This window comes from Cetorhinus maximus, chromosome 5 (genome assembly GCF_964194155.1).
Source record: "Cetorhinus maximus chromosome 5, sCetMax3.hap1.1, whole genome shotgun sequence".
Lineage (NCBI taxonomy): Eukaryota > Metazoa > Chordata > Chondrichthyes > Lamniformes > Cetorhinidae > Cetorhinus > Cetorhinus maximus.
In genome coordinates this window covers 110,987,008-111,007,206 of record NC_135883.1, presented here as the reverse complement: position 1 = coordinate 111,007,206, position 20,199 = coordinate 110,987,008, and the positions used below count along the sequence as shown (strand labels likewise).

The window sequence follows — 20,199 nt, the reverse complement described above, 5'->3', positions numbered from 1 at the left end:
TGGTTTGGACTACAATTGCTAAAGTATGACTGAAAATCTCATTAATTCCTGATCTTAATGGTATTATCAAAAAACTATATGGACTTTGCTTTAAACATAACCTTTGGATACTCAGTGTTGTTGACAGAGGAGAACAGCTGAAGGGCAAAAAAGGACCATATAAGGAAAGGACATGTGGTCATACCCAAGGTACCTTGTAGGGTAATGGTCTATGAATGTCATGGATGGAGATAACAGGCTTGGACCAATCACATAACTACCACCTGTCTTTAGAACCAATCATCAGGTAGAATAGGATCATGCACAAGGAAACCATCACGTCCAAAACAGGATAAAAGAGCACAGCCAAGAACCAGTATTTATGACAGAGAAGGGGAACACCACAATGGACAGCTTCACGACCACATAAAGACATCATCGCAAGTCAAAGAGAAGGGGAAGCATTGACATCCAACTGAGTAGCCTGCTCCATGTCCAAGGTTAACAAGGGAAGTAAAGCCTATAGTGACTTGTAACCTACTGTCTGGATTGTTAAGTTTTATACCCTTTCATGAAATAAATAAATTCATCCAAATTGCCAACCATTGATCTGACCTTCTGTTGACTTCCTTTGTCAAGTTCAAGGATTCTTAAACTAGTATCAGATAAGCTTTTTTTTTTAATTCGTCCAGCAACAGCTTTCAAGAAGTCAGTAATTTAAAGGACTTTAATTGTTTAATTATTTTGGTGGTCCTGGAATGTGTGACCAGGAAAAGAAAGGTGTGTTACATCAGGGTAGGCTCTAATGCCATGGTTTGAACAAAGAGTTAGGTACACCATTGGACAATTGTAGCTTAAAGCTGATTTTGATAGGGAGTGTGACCCTATCAACACAAAATCTATGCCCGACTTGGAAAAAAAAGCATAAAGATCTTTTCAAAATGAGTTGGTGCTGCAATTGAGCAACTTGGTCAACTTGCTGAAGAGTACAATCAATGGGAGATGACCACTCACTGGGTGATTGCATGTATCACTTCTTGTAACGTAATCTAATGGGTTTATTGTATTACAGTACTTGCTGGTATTCCTACAAAACCTAGTGAAGACATTAGTGTTTAATTTGACCTTTGAGTTTTGTCTCATTATTTTTCATAATTCTCATGATTGAACTGTGGAGTAACATGTCATGGATAGAAGGTATTGTTTGCTCGTCTACATGCTGCCCTTTGGTGACATCATCCAAAATCACAATGTCAATTTTCACATGTACACTGGTGACACCCAGCTTTATGTCACTACCGCTTCTTAGCCCTTCCACTGTCGCTTAATTGTCAAACTGTGTGTCCAATGTTAGGTACTGGATGAGCAGAAATTCCCTCCAATTAAAAATTAGGAAGACTGAAGCCATTGTTTTCGATCCCTGCTCCTAACCCATTCCCTAGTGACTGATTCCATCTCTTTCCCCGGCAACAGCCTGTGACTAAACCAATCTGTTTGCAATCTTGGTGTCATATCAGATGAACTTCCAACCACATATCCAGACCATCATGAAGCCACCTATTTCCAACTTTGTAACATTGACTGATTCCACCTGGCCTCAGCTGTTATGCTGCTGAAACCTTCCTCCATGCCTTATTACCTCTGTACTTCACTATTCTAATGTACTCCTTGGCAGCCTGCCACATTTTTCCCTCCCTAAACTTGAGGTCATTCAAACCTCAGCTGCCCCTATCCTAACTCATCAAATCCTTATCACCACTGTGTTCGCAGACCTACATTGGATCCCAGTCCAGCAATGCCTCAATTTTTAAATTCTCATTTTTATTTTCAAATCCCTCTATGGCCTTGCCCCTCCCACCTCTATAATCTCCTTGCATGCCTCTACGATATCTGCACTCATCTAATTCTGACCTCTTAACCATCCCTGAATTTAATCATTCCACCATTGGTGGAGCTTTAAGCTCTGGAATTCCCTCTCTATCTTGCTTTCCTCCTTTAAGATTCCTTAAAAATAACACCTGACTGAGGTTTTTGTGACCTGACCTAATGTTTCCTTATGTGGCTCAGTGTCATATTTTGTTTTATAATGCCTCTGTGAAGCACCTTGGGACATTTAATTACATTAAAGGCACTATCTAAAAAATATCAGTTGTTGTTGTTGATTTGTTGGGCAGAAGTTTCACCTGGGTTGCACAATCTGCTAGTCATGGCGGTGAACACCCACATGAGGACCCTACACCACATCATCCCTCTCTCAACGCAACTGTGAGTGCTCTGTCTCCTGCTTTTGACTCTGCTGCCATGCACTAATTATCTCTACTTCGGTTCACAAAGAGCTCTGCCAAGAGACCGACATCCTCAGCCAGCCAGTCCCTCAGCTCCAACCACATCCTCACCTCCAGCCAAGAGGACACCTCCATTGAAGAGCTGGAAATAAGCAGCCTGGAAGACCCATCACAGTGCTCACCCACACCCTCCACCAGTGCAGAGACACACCTTGGTGGGATCTGGATGTAGAGTATGTTCGGGTTCACAATTTAGTGGTCACCGCACAAGCACGTCTCCGCAGCAGGAGGCGGCAGGTTCAGCTGAGCTCCCCGGCACTTGGAGGACTGTTGGGGAAGAGGCATCTGTGAGGTCCGAGTCAGATGACGAGCCTCTGGATTTAACCTTTCAACTCACCGTGGAGAGTCAGCAGAAGATGGGGGAACATCTCGCAGAGCTGTTGGAAGCCCTCAACAGAGTGGCATGCGAGTTGGAGGAGTGCTTCCTCCTGCTCTCTGATGAAGTGGTGCCCACATGTGCATGCATGGAAGTCTCCATGGGAAGGATGGTGGACTCCATGGAGACCCTGGTCCAGCAGAACATGGAGATGCGTGCAGACCTGCACTCCATGGTAGCCATGGGTGAGTTCCTGCAGTGGCAATGTGAGGGGGAAAGGGACACATCGTCATCCCTCCAGGTGCTCCTACCCCTCAAGGAGTCAGTCCGGGGCCCTTAGGCACCACTCAGGAATCTCAGCAGTTGTCCTCTCCCTCCGAGTCCCCTTTGTGACCCCCTCAACCTCATCCTCTATCACCGCAGAGGGAGAAGCTGGTCCACAGGAGGACAGCCAAAGCAAGCCGGGGCCCTTGAGGCCTCAGGTTCCCAGAGAACCCACGCCGGAGTCATCAGAGACAACAGGGCCAACCATTGTACAGGCTGTCTCCACCCCTGCTGCGGATGTCAGGGCAGCACCTAGAAGAAGTGATAGGCTTAGAAAAGTTAAGAATTTCTGATCACAAGTGGTCATATGGGTGAACACATTTTGTCACTTTATAATCTGAAAATATATTCACTTTCACTGAATAATGTGTAATGGTGTCCTTCAGCTTCATTGACAGACTTTGCGACTCCTCCCTTTGCATCCTTCCCCCACGCCCGCAACTAGCAGTTCAGCTGCACGCAGCCAGACCACGAATGATTCTGGAGGGAGAAGTATGTGTGTGGCAGGGCCTCATGCAAGCACTCTCCCACATACACGGAGCCCTCATCCATCACAATCATCTCATTGTCTCGAGCACTTTCAATGCTGCCTGCTGGTGTTCTCTTTCACTTGTCAATCTGAGCTGACCTGCATCTCTGCCCACCCATGGATAAAAGGGCCATGCAGCATCTGTGTCCAACCAACACGAGGCTCTGTTCACATTCGATTTGAAAACCATGGTTGTAGTCAAGTTTTTGATCAGCTACCCATCCTTTCCCCTCCCTCAGTCACCCATACCCTTTCCCCTATCACTTTGAAACCCCCCTGGCATCACCTCCAAACTCCCCATTGTCACCTACCAACCCCAACCCTTGTCATTCCAGGATGTCCAGGTGAATATGCACGTTCCCTACCTTCCTGAGAATCCAACTGCCATCCACATTGATCTTCCTGACCTCCTTCTTCCCACCCCAGGATCTGTGTCTGTCTCCGAGTCCCCACCAATCACTTTCACTGACCCTTCTACCACTACCGACGCACCCTCACCCTCCTAACCTACCAGCCCCATCTGCCTCCTCCCACTCACCATTCTCTCCTACTACGTCCACCCTCAGTTCACTCCCCAAGGGGCAGTCATTGACCCCACAGATCCCTCCCTTGCATGTTCACCGGATATCCTCCCCCACCTTACTCGCTCCTCCACCCCTCCGTCACCCTGACTTCTCTCTAGATGCTCCTTCCCCTCAAGCTGTTAGGCCTTAGCCATTGAGCACTTGAAGGGAGGAGGAGCAGCAGCTGGACACCCTAAGTCGTCCACTCAGGAATACAGAGGCTGTCCTCACTCTCTGAGTCCCCTTTGCTTGTGAGCCCCTCAACCTCATCTTCTATCACCGCAGAGGAAGCAGCCGACCCAGAGGAGGACAGCCAAAGCAAGCCGGGGCCCTCCAGGCCTCAGGCCTCCAGAGGATGCATGCCGAAGTCATCAGAAGCAACAGGGCCAACCATTGCACAGGCTGTCTCCACCCCTGCTGTGGATGTCAGGGCAGCACCTACAAGAAGTGGTAGGCCTAGAAAAGTTAAGAATTTCTGATCACAAGTGGTTGCATGGGTGAATGCATTTTGTCACTTAATCATCTGAAAATATATTCACTTTCACATCCCCTCCCCTCCCCGCCCACCACACTAGAAGTTCAGCTGCAGGCAGCCAGACTAGGCGTGATTCTAGAGGGAGAAGTGTATATATGTAGCAGGGCCTTTCGGAGCCTCGTGTAAGCACTCTCCCACACAGGTGGAGCCTTCCTCCATTGCACTCATCTCAATGTCCTGAGCATTTTCAATGCTGCCTGCTGGGGTTCTCTTTCAGTCGTCCATCTGAGCTGACCTGCATCTCCGCCCACCCACTCCCAGCAGCACCTGTGCCCGCCCAACTCGAGGCTCCGCTCACGTCCGATTTTGACAGCCATGGTAGTCGTTAAGTTTCTTCTCAGCTCCCCTGTCCTTTCCCCTCCCCCTGTCACCATGTCCTTTACTCCATCACTGTTGATGCCCCGGCATCACCTTCCATCTCCCCACCGCCACCTATCAATCAGAATCCTTATCTTCTCAGGATGTCCAGATGAACGTGCATGTTCCCTACCTTCCTGAGAATTCCACCCTTATCCACACTGACCACCCTGACCACCTCTTTCCCGCCCCTAAGGTCCATGTCTGCCTCCAAGTCCCCACTAACCACCCTGGCCTTCTACCGCTACCGTCGCAACCTTACCCTCCCACACTTGTGGCTCCCTCTCCCCCCTCTCATACTCACTATTCCCTCCTACCATGCCCACCCTGAGTTCGCTCCCCAGGAGGCAGTCATTGACTCCACAGACCCCTCCCTTGCACGTTCACCTGGACATTCCCCCACTTACTCCCTTCTTCACCCTTACTCCCTCCTCCATCCTTACTCCTTCCTCCCCCTGGACTCCTACCTCCCCCCGAACTCCTTCCTACTCCCAAAGTCCTTCCACCCCCACCCCCCACCAAAGTCCTTCCCTTACACCGCCCTTCCCCCTTACTCTTACCTTCCCAGTTGCCACATTCTCCCCCATTACCTCCTCCGTCCCCTGTCCTCCATCCTCCCCCTGCCATTATTAACTCCTCAACACCTTTGTTTCCCCTCTCCCAACTCCTCTCCCATCCCCTCCCCCCAGTACACCTTCCTCTCCCAGTCAAACCTAGACCTTGCTCTCTCACCACCCTGCTACACCTTGCTCCCCAACTCACAACTAGACCTTCCTGTCCCCCGCTTCAGCAATCATCCATTGCAGCCCATGTCCAAGATTGTGATGTTCTGAAGCAGACCCCAGACATCAATGGTGACCGCCCACCTTCTGTGAGCTGCTTCGCGATGGAACCATGTCCATGAGAATCCACCCAGCATGCGATGCATGTGTTCCTCCACAATCTAGTAGATACCAGGCTCCAGCATCTCTGCTCCTCGGGTGTTTGTGATGTGAACAAAGCCCTAATGGTAAGCCCCAACTTCTGCACACCATACTTGTCCAAATGTGCTCTGGGCCAACGTGTTTTCCTGCCAACATGGGTGTTAAATTGGATGTGGCGGTGGTGATTCCAGCGGGCAGGCAAGGTGATGAGATGGAAATGCATTAAAATTAGGCTCCTGACCTAGTTCAGTGTGGTCTGGTGGTCAGTGTGGACTGGTGTGGTTCAGTGTAATCTGGTGTGGTTCAGTGTAATCTGATGTGGTTCAGTGTAATCTGATGTGGTTCAGTGTGGTCTGGTGGTTCAGTGTGGTCTGGTGTGGTTTAGTGTGGTCTGGTGTGGTTTAGTGTGGTCTGGTGGTCAGTGTGGTCTGGTGGTCTGGTGTGGCCTGGTGGTCAGTGTGGTCTGGTGTGGTTCAGTGTGGTCTGGTGGTCAATGTGGTCTGGTAGTCAGTGTGGTCTGGTGGTCAGTGTGGTCTGGTGTGGTTCATTGTGGTCTGGTGGTCAGTGTGGTCTGGTGTGGTTCAATGTGATCTGGTTGTCAATGTGGTCTGGTGGTCAGTGTGGCCTAGTGTGGTTCAGTGTGGTCTGATGGTCAGTGTGGTCTGGTGTGGTTCAGTGTGGTCTGGTGGTTATTGTGGTCTGGTGTGGTTCAATGTGGTCTGGTGGTCAGTGTGGTCTGGTGCTTATTGTGGTCTGGTGTGGTTCAGTGTGGTCTGGTGGTCAATGTGGTCTGGTGGTCAGTATGGTCTGGTGCTTATTGTGGCCTGGTGTGGTTCAGTATGGTCTGGTGGTGCTGAGGGGACTGGCTTATAAATCTATGGCGTCTATCTTTGCAGTATTTGTCATTTAATGTGTAATTTATAGTTTTTATTTATTGCAATTCGCTTGCTTAATTTATGTTGATTTTGGTTTGTCAAAGTAAAAGTTATAAAAAGTGAAACCTTATCTATTGGTTTTCATGTTGGAGTCGTTCAGTAAATTCAGTTCTTTTGGTTTGTTGATCCCCATAGGGATCATCACAACACGAAGCAAGAAAGATGGAGGTAGAAACAATGGAAGTCAAGCAGAAAGATAAAATGTGAAACACAAAGGGCTAGATTTTCAAAGGGCGACCGGATCAGCAGGACTCGATGCAACTGAGAATTCAAAATCGTGGTCCCAGAGATTGTCTCGAAATCCCGAAACCTCTGGGACAGTTCTGAATTTTCAAAGGACTGGTGGGGAGCAAGGAGCAGGAAGCAGGCTCTCTGCCAAGTAACTACCCCTTAAGTTAATTAAGGAGCTTGATAAGGGGCCTGTCTGTTCAGCACAGCAATTTTCAATGTTGTTTTCAGGTGAGCCTCGAACAGTCTTGTGCACATTCGTGCACCGTTCGTGGATTCATCAAGAGGCCCATGTAAGTTTCTTTGTAGTTGATATTTGGCGAAACGTCTAGGGCCAGATGGAAGGCCAGCACAAGAACCGCTCCGAACCTTACCCTCTCTGGCCGCTCTCCTCTGTGTTCAACTTCCTGGCCACCTGATCCGCTGTCTGCTCTAATTGGCAAGGCAGTGGCAGCCCTCAACCTGGCCCTTGTGCTGGATCTAGACAGGTAGCTCTGCCTCCTGGAGGTGCTCGGTGTCACTAATTGGGCCCCGAGCTCACCTCCTGGCCAAGTATCCATTTGCATTTAAATATAGCATTGCTGAGGCACTAAAGTTTATCTGGGTGTTGGATTTCCGACCCCCGCTTTGAAAATCCAGCCCGAAGAATTACAGTGTGGGGGAGAAGCACAGTCACAATTTCATGAAGCAGGAAAGAAGCAGACTTACCAAGAGTTGAGTTTTATTTTTGGGGTACATAAGCCACGCTCTGGGAGTTCAATTGAATAATATTAAATAAATAGTCTGGTTGTGTAATTTTGACCGGATCCAGGCATACAAAACTTTTATTTTCTTAGTAAACAATAAATGATATTGTAACCTTTTGATATTTAGTGCATGCATTTACAGATATTTTCATATAATTTGGGAACACTGTTTAATACGCAAGTTACCAAACAGTTTGCACCAGATTTTTGTCATCCTATACTTAACATTGTTCTTTAATTACTGTATTTTATTACTTCAATGTAATTACAAATGTAAAGGTGAAAACAGAAAACATGGTATTTATCAATGGCATGCATAGAACAAATCCTATGAAAAGATTGTTCCATTTTCTTCTCAAAATGACTTTTGAACATGAAAACATAATTGTAAATACCATTTATTCCTAATAATTGTTTAAAGCCTTATCATCACAGGTATGGAATACATGCAAAAACATTGCTAATTGTAAGCAAGAGCTGTGGTGTGGATTAAGAAACGTACAAGTGGATATATTGTGAGCTTTATAACAGTTGTTTGATGTTGTTTCTATTTCAATGCCGCTAGAACTGCCAGTGTCACGTGAACTGAATGTTGACTTTTATTGAGCAGATGGATGGCAGCAACACTGAGATTGAAAAACATTTTTGTAACTAATGGTGTGGAAGAGCTGCACTTCAGGGCTTTGACCATTATTCTTCTGACAATGGATTTTGACTGGTACCTTAGAGGAGCAAGTCTCTATTTGTGCACTGCAATCTCTTTTAACTACCTCTCAGAATGAGACCTCAGTCTAAGAATTATTTTTTAGTCTCAGATTCTCTTGAAATTCTGGCCCTTGCCAACCGTTTGATAGAGTTCTGGTTCTCTTTTGGTTGGATTCAGACTGAAAGGGCAGTAACTAAAATATTCTGCCACATCGCACTATCCAGTTTGATTGGCTTTGGACACTCTTTACACCCGATAGGTTTTCCACTGTGTACTGGAGGTAGGAATATGGTTCATTCTATCGGTTGAACTAAGTTAAGAGTTTCAGCGAATATATTTATATTGCAGGGCTATTTTTATTCAAGATGGTGCTTCGGACATCAACATTTACATTACTATATACTAACCCACACAGTAACATTCCACAAGCACAGTCTTTTTTGCTTATAAAGGAGGTATTTAATCTAATAACTTAACTTCACTGTGCTTTCTATGTTAATAATTTCACGTTCAGTCACTTTCAGTTGAATCTTTTTGCAGCCAGATAGCCTCCTGCGGAAATTGCCACTGAACAAGATGTAGAGAAAGGGGTTTGTGCTGCTGCTGACATAGCTGAGGCAGATGGAGATGTAATAGCTAATGTAATAAGCAGTGGTTGGCTGAGTGATTTCGAGATTTATCAGTTGCATCACATGATATGGTGCTGAACTAACCACAAAAATGCTCACTAAAACCAGGACCATCTTGGTCAGTCGTTTGAGTCGCGCTCTGGGGATAGTCGCGTTATATCTAAACAGAAATAAGAAAACATGATTTATTTAAGCACAGCCGATTTCACTTCATTCATTTCAGTCATAGCAGGGCTATTCTACTTTTAATTTTATGGTTTTCTAGCACATTCTAATGCAGGGCAATTCTTGATGTTTCAACAAAATGAGAAAAAACCAAAAATGTGTCAATCTCTGAACAGCGCCAAATAAACAATTATAATGGGATTTGGGATTTTGGGCTTAATTCCTAGAATATGTATATAACTACAACATTTGGATCTATTGAGTATGCAAAGTGTTCCTGATCCTGGGAAATTGACAGATTTCTGTAGGGCTTGAAATTGATTGGTTTGTTTACAGTGAATGTGAAATTTGCACCAATCGAAAAACCCTGAACACTCATAAACACAGGCACAGTACCTTCCCCATCTGTCAATAAATCCTGTTCGTAAAAAAAGCAATCAAACATATCCCTTAAACAAGCTCCCTATCCTCAACTCCTAATCTGCACTCACTGTCGTTTTAGGGAATTCTGTGCTCTATTTCGGAAAGCCCAGCTGGTGAACTTGGAGCCAATCTTTACTTAGCCTTACAATTATTTACAGAGTTAAACATTATAAGCATACACCTCCGAACTCAACTGCACCACAGTTTCAATAAGTGTATTTTTAAATTCACACTTAATGCCCACCATCTGCAAACACAATTGATATACAATTAGCATCCTGACAAGGAGGTTGATTCCATGAATGGCTCCACTTCTGCAATATTTCTTCAGCATTCTTCATTGGTCTTCCTCACTTCATGTCCCCCATTGTCACCACCACACCTTCATGACGCTGCCGCCTCCACTTGTCCCTCACCAGACTTGGCATTGGTTTTTACTTTCTTCCCATGGATCATGGTATTCAATTAACATTCTTTCATAATGTTTCTGGACCACAAAGCATGCATAATCTTTCTGTGCGCAATGCCCATGTGATTTTCCTGGGACATAACTATTGATTGCCTGTAGATTTGGTTCATGCAGCCAGACAGGAGAGAAACCTCTCATACTGCATGTAAGGTACAAGGGCTTAAAGTAGGTCATAGAGCAAAACAACTCAATAGAATCAGCCAGGCTAAAGCAAGGAAGAACATAGACAAGACTGAGGAGAAAAATAATTAGTAGAATGGTGGCATGAAAATATAATAATTCTCATAATATTATTGTGATTTATTGTAAAAGTAGGTTAATGGTGGGATTTGGATAGTTTCTTCATGTGTGTGTCATTGAATTGGAGACAGCTGGTCTTGGAGGCTTTGATTCATGAAAAGGAAGCTAGGTTTGAAATGCAAAATAAGTAAACATGGCTGAAGTTTTAGAATGTGAGTTGAGGAGAATTTGCATTTTTAGATAAATCAGGATAGTTTGAATTTCAAAGAGATGGTAGGATGTTACACCTAGCCAGAAAAGCTAAGCCAAATAGTGTGTTTATTTTTTTCCCAAATGTTACTGATATTATTAGCACCATGATAAGATTTGTATTATGAGAAAGGTAAAGTTCCAAAGACATATGGGAACAATGGAATTTGCATTAAAAGGGGGAAACATGTATAAAGGAGAAGAGGCTATGCGTCAGAGAAAAAGGCATTGCAAGATCTACTGGAAGTGTGAAAAACCTCCAGTATTTGTGCATTAAGCTGTACAAAAACTGAAGTTGGGATAAGCCATTTTGAATTCTACTGTCCAGGGTATTGTCGTGATTTGCCTGGATCTGTTTAAAATCTATTTGTTTTTTATTGTTGCCTTAATGGGGGTGTAACTGGAAGCCAGATTAATTAGGGGTTTTAGGAGTTATTATAGTAGTAATTTGTAGACCTATGTATGTGCTTGAAATCTTTTCTTTTGTTAATAAATGTTTAATTTAGTTTTGCAAAACATCTCTAGAGTCTTCGTGGACTTATTACTTCTGAATTCAGGGCACGTTCTTGAAATAAAATACAAATTGCAAAATTGCTGTGACTGCGTGATCAAGTTTCCCTTGTGGATTTGATGCGCCTGGCGCACATCATCTGCCGCATCAGAACAACTGATAAAAGGAGAATTAAAGGAGCACAGCTGAATAACATAAACATGTTAAAAGGTATCTCAGGAGAAGTTTTGATATATTTTGAAGGATAGAAAAGTCTGTCAATTATTGGGAATATAATACTTTGCACCAGGTACTGTCCACTTATCTGCTCCATGTTAAACATGTTCACTATTGATTTATAGAGTGAGCCACAGTATGATAGAATATTCAGTCCACCCTGAAAAGGTATTAGTAAGGCAGAGTACAACAAAGAGGTTTCTTTGCTAATCTCTGGGTATTGTTGACATTTTTCTAGCTGTTGGAAAGGTAAAAATACTGTCTGGACTATAAGGATGTGAGGTCCCTTTACAGAAATAGCCAATGACACAAAACCTGAATAGAAATCTGGTACAAACATCTGAAAATGTAACCTACATAATCCTGCTCCTTGAAGATTGTTTTGAAAGTTAATAAAATTTTCAGATATTTTTCAAAATTATTATCAGTGTTGAGATTCTTCAACATCATTAACTGTTGTTATTCCAGATGTTATCATACATTTCAGTTGGTACACATTAAACGTTGCTGACAAATCATTAAAACTTACCTCAATATAACAGACCTCCTAATAAAGAGATCTCCGAATAAAGAGATAAAGATTATGCAAATATAACAAATTCTCATACTTCCCCTGCCACCTTCAAAGATTTGTGTTAACAGGCCTCAGGTTTATTTTATTCATTTTTGTGACCTTGTTCAGAGGGCATTTAAGAGTCACATGCAGGTCAGGACAGCAGATTTCCTTCCCTAAAGGGCATTAGTGGTCATTATCAGCCTTTTAATTCCCAGATTTTTATTGAATTCCAAATTCCACCCTCTGCCATGGTGGGATTCAAACATAGGTTCCCCAGAGTATTACCCTGGGTCTCTGGAATACTAGACTAGTGATAATACTACTATGCCACCACCTCCCTCTACTCTTACATAACCTTTAAAATTGTACCTTTTAATTCAGATTGTCTCTCCTCATTCTTCCTAACAGAATATATCACTTCACACTTCTCTATGTTAAATTTCATCTGCCATATGTCTTCTCATTTCATTGCTCTCCTGAAGTTTGTTGCTATCCTCCACTGTGCCAAGGAGGTGAAAAGGTGCTTTGTTTTTCACTATTTCTCTTCAGTGACAGAAAGGTTCCACGCGGGCTGGGCTTTTGGTGAATGAGATGTGTCCGAGCAGTTCTCTTTCCATTGGGGTTCCAGAGCATGAAACAAAATGATTTCCTTCGGAGCATGTGTGAAGTTCAGTACTGTGCTCAAAAGTGAATTTATGGCTAAAAAGGGGGAAAGGGCTGCAACAAGCAGAGGAGCCTGACCTATAGTGGTCAGGCATCCAGGCCTTGGGAGGGAAAAAAATCAACTCACAATGGGTGAATCTCTTTGTCAGAGCCTTTTACATACAGATCTAGATTAAACAGTAAACACTACTAAGGCTGGTAATGCAACACTAGAACATCAGGATAGCTGAAAGGTCCCAAGCTGCCTGGGTAGGTCTTTCCGTCATGTTGAAAGCAAATATCCGCCACTGAGCTAATGAGAAAATCCTGATATTTGGGAAGGCAGTTGCGAACGGCATTCTCTTGAAGCCAGCTTCTGTTCAGTAGCATTGTGGTTATATTACTGGATTAATAATCCAGAACTGGGTGATTTAAATTCAGTGAATTAAATAATGCTGGAATAAAGCATAGTATCAGGAAGGGTGACCATGAAACTACTGGATTGTCATAAAAACCCAACTAGCTCATTAGTGCCCTTTAGGGAAGGAAACCAGCCATGCTAGGACTGGTATCCTCAGCCCAACCATCTTAAGCTGCTTCATCAATGACCTTCCTTCCATCATAAGGTCAGAAGTGGGGATGTTCGCTGATGATTGCACAATGTTCAGCACCATTCGCAATTCCTCAGATACTGAAGCAGTCCATGTCCAAATGCAGCAAGACATGGAAAATATTGCCGCATTCAAAGGATCATCTTCCGCCATTTCCGCCAACTCCAACATGATGCCACCACCAAACACATCTTCCCCTCCCCCCCACCCCCAACAGCATTCTGTAGGGGCTGTTCCCTCCGTGACATCCTGGCCCTCTTCCATCACCCCCAACACCTCATCCCCCTCCCACGGTGCCTTCCCATGCAACCGCAGATGGTGCAACACCTGCCCCTTTAACTCCTCACTCCCCACGGTCCAAGGGCCCAAACACTCCTTTCAGGTGAAGCAGTGTTTCACTTGCACCTCCTTCAATTTGGTCTACTGCATTCGCTGCTCCCAATGTGATCTCCTCTACATTGGAGAGACCAAACGCAGACTGGGTGACTGTGGGACACCTTTGGTCTGTCCACAAGCATGACCCAGACCTCCCTGTCGCTTGCCATTTCAACACCCCATCCTGCTCTCATGCCCACATGTCCATCCTTGGCCTGCTGCATTGTTCCAGTGAAGCCCAACGCAAACTGGAGGAACAGCACCTCATCTTCCGATTAGGCACTTTACAATCTTCTGAACTTAATATTGAGTTCAACAACTTCCGACCATGAACTCTCTCCTCCATCTTCACCCCTTTTTTATCCCTTCTTTCAAAATTAACTTTTTTATCCACTTATTTTTATTCATTTATTCATTGTTTTATCCCCCGCCCTTTTTATTCCATTTTCGATCCTTTTTTTCCCCCCCACCGCCCCCTCTCCCCACCCCACCCCCACAAGGGCCATCGGTCACTTGTTGGTGTTGTTCTTTTCAGAGTGCTTACCCCTGTTCTGCTATTATCACATTCTGCTTTCATACATTTATGCCACTATCAGTACCATTTTTAGCCCTTACCACAACCATTAACACTCCCTTTGTCTTGTGTCCATGACATCTTTGTCAATCTCTCCTTTGCTCGCACCTATTGCTGACCCTCTATCCAGGTTCACCTGCTCCACCCACCTTAAACAGTATAAATTTAATCACATTTCTACTTCTCTGTAGCTCTGAAGAAGGGTCATACAGACCTGAAACGTAACTCTGTTTTTCTCTCCACAGATGCTGTCAGACCTGCTGGGCAGAATTTTACGGCCCCCTTTCGGCGGGGACGGGGCCATAAAATGCGGCGAGACATTCTAAACCTTACTGGCTTCGGCGGGAACGTAAAATCCCGCTGCCGTAAAATTTCGCCGGCTGAGTTTCTCCAGCATTTTCTGTTTTTCTTTCGGATTTCCAGCATCCTCAGTATTTTGCTTTTATTCTCCCATGGACAATATCTAGGCTTGAGCTGACAAGTGGCAAGTAAAATTCACGCCACACAAGTGCCAGGCAACGACCACCTCCAATAAGAGAGAATCTAACCATCGCCCCTTGACATTCAATGCATTACCATTGCCGAATTCCCCACTATCCAACATCCTTGGGGTTACTATTGACCAGAAACTGAACTGGACTGTGGTGACAAGAGCAGGTCAGCGGCTTGGAATCCTGCAGCGAGTAACTCATCTACTGACTCCCCAAAGCACATCCACCATCTACAAGGCACAAGTCAGGAGTGTGATGGAATACTCCCCAGTTGCCTGGATGAGTGCAGCTCCAAAGCACTCAAGAAGCTGGACACCATCCAGGACAAAGCAGCCTGGTTGATTGGCACCCCATCCACAAACATTCACTCCCTCCACCAACGATGCACAGTAGCAGCAGTGTTTACCATCTACAAGATCCACTGCAGAAATTCACCAAAGCTCCTTCGACAGCACCTTCCAAACTCATGATCACTGCCATCTAGAAGGACAAGGGCAGCAGATACATGGGAACACCACCACCTGGACGTTCCCCTCCAAGCCACACACCATCCTGAATTGGAAATATATCACTGTTCCTTCACTGTCGCTGGGTCAAAACCCTGGAACTCCCTCCCTACCAGCACTGTGGGTGTACCTACACCACAGGGACTGCAGCAGTTCAAGAAGACAGTTCACCACCACCAGAGTAATTAGGGACTTTGCTGGCTAGGCCAGCAATATATGCTGGCCTAGCCAGCGAAGCCCACATCTCTTGAATGAATTAAAAAAAAACTTCTCACCTGGTCTGGGATCTGATATTTAACGTGGCCTAACAAAACACTCTGTTGTCACCAATGCCTACTCAGAGGCAATTAGCCATGGGCAATAATGTTGAACTTGTCAGCAATGCCAAGATCCTGTGAATGTGCAAATAAAACAGACAATATGCTCATGTGTCAGTGGTTCAATGCCTGCTTCAATTATATTGGAAAAAGGTCAGCAATTGCTGTTAAAATTCAGCGCCTCCAGCTGATGGAACCACTATCAATGAGGTATATTTCCAACCATGGAAAGGAGAATAATGGAAAATGAAATCAGGAAGCAGCTTTTCACAAAAAAGGTGGCAGAAAACTGGATTCTCTCCCCCAAAAGGCTGTGGATGCTAGGCCTGTTGGAGCTTTCAAGACTAAGATCTTTATATTTTTTGTCAGGCAAATGTACTAAGGGATAGGGAGCAAAAGCAGATAAATGGAGGTGAGGTGCAGATCAGCTACAATCAAATGGGATGGTGGAGTAGCCTGAAGGGTTTGAATGACCTACTCCTGTATTTAATGTTCCAATGTAACTCGTTTATTTTACGGCTGCTCGCAGGAGGAATTTGTGGACCTGCTCGGTCTTGTGAGAGTTCAAATCCGTGGTTGTAAGTTCTCAGCTGTGGCGGTAAGCCATGTTTGTCGTGGGTTACATTGCCTCCAGCATGGCATTCTTGACAATGAGAGATTGAAACCAAATCAATCCCCTCTGGCAATCTGACAGAGCCAGCTGGGTCTCTAACACTTCAGGATGCTGTCAATGATTTACCAACCAGTCTGGCTTATTCGAGATATCTGGAGGAGTAGCTCTGCCGCTTGGCTCCAGTAAGTTGGTTAGGGGTTGGGGTCGGGGTGGGGGGGCAGCGGTGTTGGGGTGGAGAATTCCCAACAGTCACCTTGCTGGTAATGCTATCTGGTGAAACACTGGGCAGAATTTTACGCCTCATGGGCGGGCGAGCGCCCCAACATCACTCCGCACGCGTGCAATTTTTAGGTCAGTTGGCACACGCGGGTGTTGGAGCCGTGCCCGCATTCAATTAAAAGACCACTTAAGGCCATTAAAAACTTAATTGATCCCAATTTTATGTTCCTGGTGCGATTTTGCACTTGTTGCATGGGCAGGCGGGCAGCCCACATTTTTCAAAACCTTATCTGGGGGCATGATAAAAAGAGTCAGCAGCATTGTCAGTGTGGATAGTGAGGAGTTTAGGAGATAGTTTGCTGCTGGTTGCTCATTTGAACTTGACAGCTTCATCTCAGTTCTGAGCTTCAGCCTTAGCATTTCTAAGCTTCATTTCAGGACTCATTGGAGTCTCCAAGGTCTCCGGAGGATTTTGACTGTTTGGATCCTTCCAAGCATCAGGCAGCCTTCTGTTATCCTGATAATGGGGATTGTGGTCTCCACTGGAGGCACCTCCACTGAGGAGGAAGAGAGGGGCAGGAGGGAGAGAGGCCAAGTGTTCCAATGCAGCTTCCAGGGGAGGGACCTGTGGTAGGAGAGGCGCAGGCACAAGGGGCGCAGCGGGTAGCCCAAGGCAGAAGGGGCCGCAGAAGACACCACTATCCTGCTGCCAGGGTTTACAGGCAGCGATGCAGCTACCTCAATGTGTCCGAGGTGCAATGACGAAGTAGGCTCCGCCTCTCCAGGGAAGCTGTGACCTCCATTTGTTCTTTACCTTATGGACAAGGCCAGCCAGGCTGAGTGAGCCAGAGGCTTTTCTGCGATTGCTGGGTTCCCCCGCGTCCAGGGTGCAATCGACTGCACACATGTGGCCATCAAGGCGTCAGCGTGCGTTCGTCAACAGGAGGAGATTCCACTCATGAACGTGCAGATAGTGTGTGATCACAGGGTGCAGATTCTACAAGTCTGTGCAAGGTACCCAGGCAGCTCCCACCACGCCTACATCCTCAGACAATCCCAGGTGTTGAGGCTGTTCAGTGCTCCAGCCCAACTGGATGGATGACTGCTGGGCGACAAGGGCTATCCCCTCAAATGGTGGCTTATGATGCCTCTCCGCCATCCAAGAACAGAGACAGAGCAGCGGTATAATAGGAGCCATGCCATCACAAGGGCAGTGATAGAGAGGACCATAGGTCTTCTGAAGATGCGCTTCCGATGCCTGGACTGTTCAGGAGGAGCACTACAATACCCTCCAGAGTGGGTGTCACTGTTGGTGTTTGCATGCTGCGCTCTCCACAATCTGGCACTGGCAAGGGGGGACCCACCGGAGGAAGAGGATCTTGACGCAGCTGCACAGGCCACAGAGGATGAGCCCAGTGGTGAGTCAGAAGAGGAGCACAGTGAGGAGAATGCTGAGGGCTTGGAGGCAGACCTCGGTAACCTCCAGGGAGGCAGGGACACCAGGGTCGCCTTGATCCAACGCTCCTTCAGCTGGACTGCCAAAGATCTGCTTCCACCTCATGCCAGGGCTGCCGCCTCCATCCCAGATGTCTGAAATGACCCTTTCATTTGAACCCAAAGTTCACTCAGTGCCTGTGCAATAAAGTTTAGAGATACTCACGTCCAGCATTACATACTGGTGTACCCTGCACCAAAAAAAATACAAAGATGAAGCATACTCAGGCCATTAGGACAAAACCAAAATTTATCTCATTTGACAATCCAAACAAATTAACATCACCTGCTCTGGTCTTAATTTGCAGACCAGAAAACATAAACAAAACATTACACACCAGAAGATCACCCTTGATCAGTCCCTCTTGTGCTCGTGGTGCCTTAAACTTAAGTTTGTGAGTGCTACGTATAGGTGCCCCCCCCCCCCCCCCCCACCACCCCCCCCACCCCCCCCCAACACCCCTCTCTCGCTGGCAGCAGCATTGGAGACAGCCTGCTGACTCTGCTGTCTTGTTGACCTTGATGACCTTGGCGGTCGTCCTCTGGCCAGTGGAGCCTGTGCTGGCCCCACCTGGAAGGGAGCGGCCAGTGCCACAGCTGGCATCTCCCCAGTCATCGCAGCCTCATCAGATGCCACGGTCACTGGCAGAGGGGAGGAGGAGCTGCTGCCATCATCCAGAGCGCCCTGAGAGGAGCCCGCAGAGATGATAAGCAGCTTGTGCGCCAATATGAAGTCGTTCTGGGCCTTCCTGCTCACCATTGATGGATGGGCACCTAGCTGGGATACTGGGTGCCTCATCCATCTCCCACATTGGCACTGACCACCTGAGGTCATTGCCTGTGTGAGGGCTTGCAGGTCCGAGTGCAACCCCAGGAACCCTTGATTCTGTTCCTGGAGCTGCCTCTCCATGAGAGTCGCCACTCTCTCAATGGAGGAGGCAGTGAGCTTGGCGATGACGGTCAACGCAGTGCTCATGCTCCACATGGACTCCTCCACAACAGAGACCATGGCACACATACCCTCATGGATCTCTGCCAGATCCTACCGCACATCCCGCTGGACATCCAGCATCTGCCGCCTAATGGACAACTCCAGAGGTTCATCATCTGCCTTCGACTCAGCATCGTCCTGGTCCCCAGCAGTCCTCCAGCTGCTGGTGCCCTCGGCACTCTCTGCCTCCGCCTGCACCTCAAGCGAGTGTGAAGTGCCCTCACCGCTGTGCACTGACATTCTAGCTGAAGATCTAACGCCCACCGAGGTGCTGGTATCTGCACTGGTACCTGGTTCAGAGAGCGAGTGTGACGCAGGTGCAACTGAAGCCTGGCATTCCTCTGGTGTCAGGGGTGGCTCTTCGGGGTCCTGAGAATGAGTGCCTCTGGCGAGTCTAAGGGAGAACAATGACATGTCATTAGTTAAGTCATCACAGTGTTGCTGTGCATGTCAGGCACCCTGGTGAGACCATGGAGATCTGCATCATGGTGCAATCATCTTTCAATGATCAACGGGGGCTCCAGTTTTGAGGCTCCTATTAATGATGAGACTACACAAGAATGTTTGCACAATCCAAAACTCACACCTCTGTGCACTGCACTCTTACCTTCATCTGACACCCCCGCCTCTCCACGACCGGCTGAACGAGGTGAGTGGTGCCTCACCAGCTCCAAGGCATCCTACTCAAACTTGTCAGGATTAGGAGGTTTGGGGGGCCTCTGTCTCTCCATGACCTCTCTATCTGTTATGGATCATCTTCTCCTGAAAGGATAGAGGAGCATTGATTGGTCCACCATATACCTGCAGCGCCATTGCAGGCTGACTAACCCAACCTGAGGAACACTTAGCAGGGCACATCCGAGTCGTGGCCCTCGAGCCGCAAGGCACTCAGCCCAAGCAACCAGGGCTCACCCCCTTGGCCAGCTCCGGCGTCCTTGAAAGTTGGCACTCAGACTCTAACACCCTTGAGCTCCATGGAGGGACGGCCAGCCCTTAACACTTCTCCACATTGATCCATGACAACACGGTACTCCCCCTTCCCGAGTGCAGCAGGTTGTTGAACCTTTTGCAGCACTGGACCCAAGTGCGCCGGACAACATCATGGCTGCTGACCAACACTGCCACCTCTTCCCAAGCTCTATTTGTAAGGTGCGGTGGTCTCCTCCTTCCATCTCTGGGGATGAGGGTGTCCCTCCTGACAGCCACCTCCTCCAGGAGGACCGCGAGGCACTCGTCCGAAAACTGGGGGGAGCTGAGTGCCCACCCGACCTGTCCTCTCGCCTGGTGTCTCCAGCCATAGTTGAGGCCAAAGCTTTGGTCTTCGGCACGCAGAATATATGATTCTTCCGTGGCAGCCTTCAAGGAGCTGCCTGTGTTGGTTTTAAACTGCCCGCTGGGTTACCATTGGACCGGGCACCCGAC

At 46.8% G+C, this 20,199-nt stretch overlaps 1 protein-coding gene across 1 annotated transcript in view; it reads right to left on the bottom strand.

The window, feature by feature from the left end:
* Positions 1-8,950: 8,950 nt before the first annotated feature.
* The window catches only part of mchr2a (melanin concentrating hormone receptor 2a), a 32,128-nt gene continuing 20,879 nt past the window's right edge, over positions 8,951-20,199 (bottom strand). The window contains exon 5 of the mRNA XM_078542312.1: positions 8,951-9,275. Within this exon, the coding sequence (XP_078398438.1) occupies positions 8,951-9,275 (325 nt within the window). The remainder of the gene's footprint in view (positions 9,276-20,199) is intronic.